This window comes from Dendrobium catenatum, unplaced genomic scaffold, assembly GCF_001605985.2.
Source record: "Dendrobium catenatum unplaced genomic scaffold, ASM160598v2 fragScaff_scaffold_716, whole genome shotgun sequence".
Lineage (NCBI taxonomy): Eukaryota > Viridiplantae > Streptophyta > Magnoliopsida > Asparagales > Orchidaceae > Dendrobium > Dendrobium catenatum.
The window spans coordinates 7,628,434-7,638,822 of record NW_021319178.1 but is presented as its reverse complement, the minus strand read 5'-3'; the positions used below and the strand labels follow the sequence as shown (position 1 = coordinate 7,638,822).

Genomic DNA, 10,389 nt, shown 5'->3' with positions numbered 1-10,389 from the left:
TCAGTGTTTATAAGGTGCCAATTTGAATTGAAATGGAATGATGATAGAGAAGCAAAGGCTCAAAGCTTCACATAACTTAGAAAGTAATACAATCATTAGGGATCCAGAAAGGATGACTCTTCTGTATTACATGAAAAGCACGTTCTGGCACGGATGCACAGTAACTTCTGTCAATAATTTGATTTCTGAGTCTGACCTTCATGTTTGTCTCAGTTAGTAAGTCCCATACTCTATTGCAACACAGGTAATATCACAAGAATCTGTTGGAATGCTTCATAGATTATCTGGAGGATCTTGGGACCCTCATGACCAAAATGTTGTGGCAACCATATGCGAATCTTGGCTACAATGTTGGGATCTCAGGACCATGAAGTATGCTCTTCTTTGTTTTTATGTGTTGTTTGTTGCATTCCTCTGCCTGTTAACGTATATTTTCACTAGAATTGAGATGATGTGGGAAACTTTAGTTATCATGTCTCACAGAGTTGAGTCTTATGCTTACAAGTACTTAATTCCAAAATGTAGTTTCGGCATATACTTACTGAATGGATTAGTAATGCAGATTTTGCTAATATTTGCTGTTTAATTTTTAGATATTCATTATCATTACTTCAGTGCTTGTATTATGGAAATTTGTTTTTGCAGAGATGCCTCGTTAAACTCTAAACAGTAGCATGAGGCCGAACGGTTTTTTTTTTTTTTCTAGTTCGAGTTATTGTTTCTGTACAGAATAGCTTTTTTATACTTGTTGAATTATAGGCCCACTTACTCCTACTTGACAATCTTAGAAAATGAAGTACATTATATTTACTGTTAATTGGTCATTAGAAGCTTTAACAATTGCATTACTTTTAATTACTGCCATAAATATGCAAGTTTTTCCAGCAATTATTCTGATGGATGATTTATTTATATCCAGATCTTAGTAATATTTCCTTATATTTTATGCCTTTGATTTGTAACCAATAATGTGGACGTGATTAAAATTATTTTAGAGGATATTTAAAGATGCATAAACTGGAACTACAAGATATTGATATGATACATTGTTTTTCCCTTCATTTGATGTCTTCCTCACATTGATTACATGGTAACAACAAAATTGTCTATGCTTATTTCTTAGGAAGGCAAATTCAATTGAGAATGCACATTTTAGAGACGTTGATTATAATCCCAAGAAGCAGCATATAATTGTGAGTATTTAAGCATCTTCTGAAGAAAACCTTCTTCACCTTTTGCATGAAATGTGCAAAATTTTATATGGATTGGTCTTGTCGATATAATTGGGAATGCTTCTTGTGATAGCATAGGTAAATGCTCTATTTGTTCTAGTAATCTGTTTTCCTTTCTTCAAATTGTTGCTGATTTACATTTGACACAATTGACTTCTTATCTCACAAAGAACCTATTGAATCAAGATTGTTACAACTACTTTGAAAATGTCGAGTAATGACTTTGTCAACATAACGACTTGGAAGGTTGGTTAGTCTCTTTTGGCTAACTTAAACATGTTAACTCTACCCGGTGGTTTGGGCTATGTTATCACTTATCATAGCCCTTTGTGTAGGCTCAAATGTGGTTTCACGGCTGCTGCCCTCTTTGGGCTTGTGGCCCAAACAAAGTGTCCATCTCTGTCCACAACTATCGGTTGTGTCATTTGTAGGGTTGATATAAACGAGTTCGAGTGAGTTCATTTTGATTTGAAATTAAAATTTTTCGGAGCATGTGCTTGTCATATAGGCTAGGTGTCCAAAGTAGTTTATGCATTTATAATGATATGAATTATGATTAGAGTGATTAGATTTGAAATTTTGCTCGGTGCAGTTTTGGACTGTATTCTTCAAATTGCAAACCAGAAGATAAAACCTTATCCTGGATTGCCATAGCTGGCTAATCCACTTGTTTTTTTGGTTAAAGCATCATTGGATATTAAACCTTCTCTAATTTAATTCTTAGAAAACAATTTTCATTTTCTATGACAATCTCAAGTTCAATATAGTTTCATATATTTGATTTGCTTATATGCTCCAAGTCTGTTCAATTTGCAGGTCACTGCAGAGGATGAATCAGGGATTCGTATTTGGGATCTCCGAAAGCCCAAGTTTCCTATGGCTGAGCTTCCTGGGCATGTGCATTGGTACTTCATCTTATTTTACTGTAAGACTACAAATATAAGCTATTTTGAAAGACTAAAAAGTTCACATAACTGATTTGCATAACAGTTCTCTTTTCCTTGCATTCTTATGATGGCTGATTTTGTTTTGTTTCCTCTTGAATGTGATGTACAGTTTAAGAAACTGAACTTGTTTTATCTCCTAACTTTCCTGTTTATTTTTATTATTTTCTGACCAAGGTTGAGTTCGCTATAATTTTTAGGACATGGGCTGTTCGCTACAACCCTGAGTATGATGATCTTATATTGGTACCTACCTTTTTATTTATGTATTCAACCTTTTTGTTTGCCTCTTTCCCGCTCCCCTCTTCATTGTGGTTCAGGTACAGGCTACTTTGTAATTGCTCATTACTAAGATAAATACATACAGACTGCTGGAACAGACTCGGCTGTAAATTTGCTTTTGGCTTCTACTCCTGGAAGCAGTGATTCAACACCTGAAAGGTTGTGTGGTCTCAAATCTAATCCTAAATTTTGTTCAATAGCAAAGTAGTCTTTTTATAAATTTCAACACCCTACTGCCTCTATCCAGCTTAGCTGACTATGCAGCACTTCGAATGGATCCTTTACTGCATTCGTACAGTGACTATGAGGACAGTGTTTATGGTAATTTCTAACTTTAAGTCTTTTTAACTGCAACTTTATCAGGCAAAACCAAGCAGATGCTTCAGATTTTTTTTTTAATTAGGTATTGCATGGAGCCACAGGGAGCCTTCAATATTTGCTTCATTGTCATATGACGGGAGGGTAAGAATAAATTATCTATATTCTTACCATCTTTTTGGTGAACTTCATGTTAATTCCTACTTTTGTGTTGACACTAGAACAAAATTTTATTTTTTGGTGATTGTTCTAAAATTGAATGTATTGGGTTGCATTTTGTTGACACTTGAACAATCTTTGGCCTTCATTTCTTCCTTGAACTGTAACGAATAAAAAGTAGGTTCAGATAAATATTTCCTAGCGACAACCACAACTTTTTCAGCCATTTCAAAAGTTTGGCTATCACTACTTTCTTATTGCACTTACCTGGCAATCAACCCTAACTAATTTTGCATGCTGGCAAGTGCAGTCTTATTGATAGCTGGAGGATTTTGGTTGCCTAATCCTCATTGAACGGAAACCAATTTGGGCTTCAAGTTGTGTTGATGACATCTGGTGTTTTTACTTTTTTTCTCTGGGTGTCCTATATTTTACCTAGTACAGCACCAGTAGAACTTAAATGATATAAAGAATATGCATTGCTGTTGAAGAAGAGAAAGTCGCTGATGTTGATGTGAGGCATCCTCGATTTCTGCCTTGGAATGTTGAATCGTCAATTGCTGCGTCGGGTATAAAGCGTGGTGATACTGGACATCTAGTACTGCTCCTTATGGTGAGATGTAGAATGAATTGAAGTTGGTGCTGATCATGATGGCCCCGGAACAAAAAACATTAAAGGCGTAAATGTTAAATGTCCTGGAATTGCTCCCACTGATCCAGTCCAGTGCAAATCAAATGGAAGGTGACTTCTGATAACTTGATGGTATAGGATCAACATATAGAGTTGTTCCAGTATCTGCATAGGTGGATGATCTAGGATCTGTGTAAGTGGATGGTCTAGTTTTTGTGTAGATGAGTCATTCAGGATTTGCATAGGTGGATGGTTTTGGATCTACGTAGGTTGAAGGCCCTGCTTCTAAATTCTTAGATGTATATGTAGTGGTACATATACTATTTGAGATGTCGACTATTTGTCGCATTCGGCTATCTAATTCCTCAAGCTTATTGTTTTTTTCTTTTCTTGGATTGCCGTCAACTTTAAAGTCTAAAGGTTTTCGTTTTCGTAGATCTAAAACTGAATATATGGAGTGTAATTTTAGTAGCAATAGACCTAGTGATGGGATGTGACTTTGGGCGATCAAGTCATTAATAAGAGTACACGTTTTAGATATCTTGGATCTATTGTTCAGAGTGATGGTGAAATTGATGGGGATATAATCAGCAGAATTCAAGTTGGATGGTTGAAGTGGAGGAATGCATCAAGCTTATTGTGCAATAGAAAAGTCCCCCTCAAACTTAAGGGAAAATTCTATAAGATGGTGGTGAGACCTGCAATGCTTTATGGTGCCGAATGTTGGCCATTAAAAGAGAAGCATAATACTAAGTTAAGTGTTGCAGAGATGAGGATGCTTAGGTGGATGAATGGCTTGACCCTTAAAGATAGGATATGAAATGAGCATATACGTGAAAAGGTTGGAGTAGCTCCAGTGGAAGATAAGATTAAAGAGAGTCGCCTTAGATGGTTTGGTCACATTAAACTGAGGCCTTCCGATGACCCGGTTAGGAAAGTTGAGTTATTAGATTTGACTTATGTTAAGAAAGGTAGAGGTAGACCTAAAAAGACTTGGTTAGAAAATATTAGAAATGATATTTCTTTATTGGATTTAAATGAGAATTTGACTTTTAATCGGGCACAATGGCGAAAAAGGATTCATGTAGCTGACCTCACGTAGTGGGACAAAGGCTTGATGTTGTTGTTGTTGGATTGCTGTCATTGTTCCGCAAAATTGTTGAAATAGGTCCTCGATCTCCATGACGAACTTGAGCTGTGCAAATAAGATAAAGTTGCATTTGTTAATGTAAACATGCAACAAGAATTCTTAAAATTGTTTGATGCATACCTAGGCTATTTCACCTGGGGACCTATGATAGTATATATATGGGGCGTCTAGGGGCTATTGAGCAAGAATAAGGTTGACCATATCTGCACCATCTCATATACTATGCGAAAGTCTTGTTCTGATAAATTCTTTCATCATGCTGCCTGATATTAAATGCTCGTTCATTGTTCCAAATGTCAACATATTGTCTGTGATACTTCATCCAATCAACACTGCCCTTCCCTCCACTATTCACTTGTTGGAAAGTGGAAACCTTCCTCCATAAACTCCATATTAATCCTGGGAACTCTACCAAATTGATGCGCTACTTAGGCAAGTATTACTGAATGTGTCGTTAATTGATGAGTGGGATTCGAGCCTCTCAAATATCTTGTCCTGAAGTGCATAGCTCTGCCACTCATAACCATATTTGATGTTCGTGTAGTTCTTGTATAACTTGGCTAAATGAAATAAAAAACTTTAGAAAATGATTTATATTTTATAACTTTGTTGGCTTATAACTGAATATTTTTACTTGTTTGGCTTGTAGGAGCTCCTCAATGTCGGCTCTATACAGCCAGACATGGCTATTTGGTTGTTCACACTTCACAAACTTGGTCTTTATTCCACCTGCAAAAAGTTGTACAATTTAATTTATTTTTTTTTTAAGTTGTACAATTTAATTATTAATAGGTTAAAGCAAGGAAAATAAATAGGCATAACTACAAAATAAACTACTTGAGTCTGTACCGTAAACTCTTTTTTTCAAGATCTCTAGGATATTAGACATGATGTATGTTAGCTTATCAACATTCAATCGCAATTAACATCAAATATATAGCAGATGTAAATATCCTGCCATGTTTATATACCTTGGCTTGGTAGCCTCTTTAAGTTCTCTGTAAAAATTGCCTAAAATCACAGATCCAATGGAAAATTGGGAGAATGAACCAAATCCAAGGAAGGTAAGCATTGAAGGTGAATCTACAAATCAAAACTACCAGAATGAGAAATGAACCCAAAGTGAGCAATATGTGTGCTCGAACTTGTCTATGAAATATAATCTTGAGTAGTTCAACATATGACACATCCTATAGGCTAAGCCATATGAGGGGAATGTATGTTTTTGCTTTGCTTGGCCCATTTTAAATATATATGTGATGTTTGGATCATTAGGATAATGGTAAATGATATTTGGATTGGGTGTGCGCTTAAAACTTGTCATAATAGTCAAGCCATGACTGTCATTTACTACCAATACCTATAATATTATGATACCCTAATGGTGGACCATCAACACGAGTACCTAATATCATACTAGCATCCCACAATATAATGCCCATCTTATTTACTGGTAAATGAAATATATTTGTTTGGTGAGACCAATGCATTAAGCAAATGATGATCAAACTTAATGTGATGCAAGTGTTTAATGAAATCTAAATGTGCTTCTAATGAACCGAGGGTAGCTAGTTTGACGCTCTTTTACCATGAGCAAAGGTGAATTAGCGTTTAAAATAGTACCATCATAAACATAAAATATTATATTTAAGATTAACATTTAAAAAACTATACAACAACAACATCAAACCTTTATCTCACTACATGGGGTCAGTGACATGAATCATTTTTCGTCATTGTGTTATATTTAGAGTCAAATTCTCATATAAATCTAATAAAAAAGGTAATTTCTAATACAACATTTAACATTAGTATTGTTAGGTCTCAAATCCTGAATGAGAAAGTGGAGGATTGAGTTCTGTAGTTGACAACTAGCGTAAAATTTATTGAATAATATTGACATGAACCTTCAAGACGTATGCTAACAATTAATATTCCATGTTAAAAGAAAAATTAGGTAGAAAATTTAATACTTTGTATGGGTGCGCTGCTCTGTGCATCCCTCGTATCACAACTAACATTGCCCAACGTTTACCTTTAGAACATCAATGCTCTGTGGTGGAGATTGAAGACCAAATAGAGATTCATAGAGATTGGTTCTATGAAGATGAGGCATCAAGAATCATTTTTAAGAAGAAACTTATAATTGAAAAGAGAATAAGAATAACTAATATATATATATATATATATATATATATATATGTGGGTGAGCTTGAAGAGAAGAAACACCCATAAACGACTAGATCAAGCGAAAGAAAATGGAGAACCAATGAGTAAATGACTTAATGACCATGAGAAATAGTGAGAAGCGAATGCTTGTGCTAGTTCTTATGAAAGATATTGAATTGAACCTTGACACTTGAACCAACAGTTTGCTTTGAGTAGTAGCTGAGCGTATAGCTCCATGTTATCACAGTGATGTTATCACATGAAGCGACAAAGCAATGCAACCTCTGGGCTTTTTCGAGAGCTTGTGTTTCACAAGCAAACGATGCACTTTGCTAGTGCATCATTTTGCTTTGCTCCAGTATGCTTTAAAGCTTTTTTGTTGTTGTTTAACAACATTGAGTAGAGCTAGAGGCTTGTTTTAAGGGATGGCATAAGTAAAAAGGCCGTATCTTATGAAAGTGGTGGCATTAACAAAGGCAATTTTTAGAACAAGAATAACCCAAAAACACAATCGGAAGTTTGTTCTATTAATATAAGCACATAAAGAAATGTGATATGAAAAAAATCAAATAAAATCCTAAATGTTTATTGAAGTTTATAATAGCTTGGACGAAGGGAATGCAGAATAAAACTGAAGACTCGAGGGTGTTAAGAGAATAGAATTTTTATTACAATATAGAATATGGAATGGAATGGCACCGTTTAGAAAAATAAATGACACAATTGATTAGGTGATATGCGGTTAGAATTGCATCCCCCCAAATTATTATGAACATGCATTTGGAATATTAAAGTGCAAGCAATGCCTAGAAGATGTCAATGCCTATGCTTAGCAACTTCATTTTTTTTGGGATGTTTATGAGGATGATGATTGATCTATAATGTCATCTTAGACGCAAGAAAAAACAAAAACAAGAGTGCATAAATTTAAATTCATAATCTGGACAAAGAGTTTTAATTTAAACATTAAGTTGAACTTTATTAATAAAATTATTTGACTTTGAATAAACTTCCTATTGACATTGATGGGGTTGGGTGTTGGGGTTTAGATTACTGATGAGATCAATTAGTGGATGTGAGACTCTCCGAAGATAATTAGAAGAGTTAAGGTTAATTTGGAGGAGTTTAATTTGAATGTGTAGATTAGGCGTAAGGAGTTTGGGTGGAAAGACACAATTCTTGCCATCTTCCTAGAAATTGAACTCTAACATCTATCCAATTGATATTCCTCTCTAGATATCCAAATTACGTAAACTTGGACTTTATTTGTAGATGGGGAATCTAGTTTAATTCTAGAGTGTTTGATAAGGTTTGAAGAGGTTTAAGTGGTCTAAATGTGTGTTGGAAGACAGAAAATGATCAGGGAAACTCCCTAAATAAGATCTGGAAGTTTTGAGATTTTTTTTGATGTTTTAATAATTCTGTTTTATTTTATATGGGGTTGAAAACAAGTTGATTGGCTAGAATAATAAACAAAATTAGAACTAGAGTTGATTGGTTCTCCTGGTTTTTGAAAATAATTTGGGTTATTGAAGTATGGGAAGTTGGCTAGATATATGAAGATTTTGGTAGGATTTTATGGAGTTTAGATCGGCCAAATACCAGTGTGAACAAAATTAGTCCAGTGAAACAGTATGTCTTGGTCGGCCCTAGCAATTAGGATTTAGATTTAAAATTTGGGAGATGAAAATGGGTTTTGGATTTTTCTTGGATGGAACACCAGAGGTAGTGCACAATGGAACAAGATTGCAATAAGAAAAGTGTATGAAAATAAAAAATCCTATTCACCAAAGTAGAGGTTCAAGAAGATCATCAATCTCCTTGAGTTTGATCCCCACCAAGTGTAACAACTCAAGATCAAAATTTGAAAGAATTGTCTGTTTTAATATCTTAATTAATCAACTAGAGATTTTATGAATTTATCAACATAAATAAATCCAACAAAAGCAACAAAAAATCATATACATCAAAATATAAAATTATTTTCATCTCTGAAAATTCATGTATAATAACTAATTGTTTAATTCATACATTCATAAGTATATCTTTTATCTCTTGACTATAAAAGAATAAAATTGAAGAAAATGCAGAAATAAAATAAAACTTGAATTCCTAATCTATTTTCACCCCATTGGATTCTGACCCATTCTTGAAAACAGGTAAAATCATAGTGGACTAACAGCTCAATAGATTATTAGGACATTCAATTGAAATCATGCAAAATAATATAAACAATATACATATAATCATTTAATCACTATCAATATGAGCATATAATTATAAAATATGTGGTAGTAAATATGATCAATTTTATATCATATAAGCAATAAAATTAGTGGAAGCAACACAAGTCATAATTAGTAATCAGTAATCAAGTGAATATTGATCAGTAAATTCTATAAATCTTATACTCAGTAGTTACAAAATAATTTATTAAGCATCTTATTACATATATACACCCATCATTATCATATATCTGTCGTACAATAGACAGATATCTGCTATGCCATACCGTCATTTATGTTCTTTCATCTATCCACTCCATATAGAATGCTCTCATAAGTTTGATACAGGTCTTCACATGAAAAATTTATTAATCTGTTCCATATTCATTTGGTGCACTGATCTGAAAGTTAATTTTTAGCTTGGCGATTTCTTTTACAATATAGCACTGTTTCTTCTTATGTGTTATAACAGGTGGTAGTGGAATCAGTAAAGCCATATCTCGACAAGAACTGAAAGTTCATATCCATCCAACTGGCCATTGAACTCTGGTGATGTAACCCTATTGGTTTCCGGCATTTATATTGTCAAGCTTTCATTTCAATGAGTGTGATAGAAATTGGTTTATCAGAATTTTGCTTCTGTCGCTTAGGCTTATGTTGAATATTTGCTAAAAGGTTATTTAGTTTATTGACATTTCATATAAATAATTAATAATGCATGTTTTATTAGCAGATGTTGGATGCTTGTTTCATTAAATAATAATATCATAGTTTATATTTATGTTTTATTTTGATCATGTTTGGATTTTTTTTTTTTTTTTTGGACTTTTGAGTCAACTAAGTTAAACTTACATGTATCACATATGCAAGCTTTCAAGACCCGTTGATTGATAGTCAAAGCTTGCAATAAAATAGTAGATCAAGATGTGTTGCGTTGATGTTTGGATGCCTGGATGCTGATCAAATCTTTCAAAATTTAGATATCAGAATATTTGATATTTTGATTGATAAAATAAATGGGCTGATCATAATTATTATTTTAATTTTTTTTAAACTAGAAATTTTTGTATCAGATTGTTTATAAAAAAATAGTCCCAACAAAATCTTAATACTATTATCAAATCATTGCTTGCAATGTGTTAAGCTTAGTTGGTATGTGAGCTTGATGGAAAACATCAAATGATATGGATTATATCAATGGCAAGATGTAAATTATTTGCATGAATATTTTGGCGAAATTTGTTGACATATTAATCTTACATTTGCGTGGATAATAATA

The 10,389-nt window shown here is 33.5% G+C and overlaps 1 protein-coding gene across 1 annotated transcript; it reads left to right on the top strand.

Annotated features, from left to right (window-relative positions):
* Nucleotides 1-211: 211 nt before the first annotated feature.
* LOC110114938 (WD repeat-containing protein DWA2-like) lies at nt 212-9,844 on the top strand. Its single transcript, XM_020847997.2, has 8 exons — nt 212-372; nt 1,124-1,193; nt 2,049-2,137; nt 2,377-2,422; nt 2,544-2,617; nt 2,706-2,779; nt 2,862-2,920; nt 9,583-9,844. Exons 1-8 carry the CDS (start codon nt 269-271, stop codon nt 9,622-9,624), a joined length of 558 nt encoding a protein of 185 aa, XP_020703656.1. The 5' UTR covers nt 212-268; the 3' UTR covers nt 9,625-9,844.
* The last annotated feature ends 545 nt before the right edge of the window (nt 9,845-10,389 follow it).

Coding starts and splice junctions, on each gene's coding strand:
- LOC110114938 (XM_020847997.2), top strand. CDS start 269: ATGCTTCATAGATTATCTGGAGGATCTTGGGACCCTCATGACCAAAAT. Junction 1,194..2,048: donor CCAAGAAGCAGCATATAATT/GTGAGTATTTAA, acceptor TTCAATTTGCAG/GTCACTGCAGAGGATGAATC. Junction 2,618..2,705: donor AGTGATTCAACACCTGAAAG/GTTGTGTGGTCT, acceptor GCCTCTATCCAG/CTTAGCTGACTATGCAGCAC.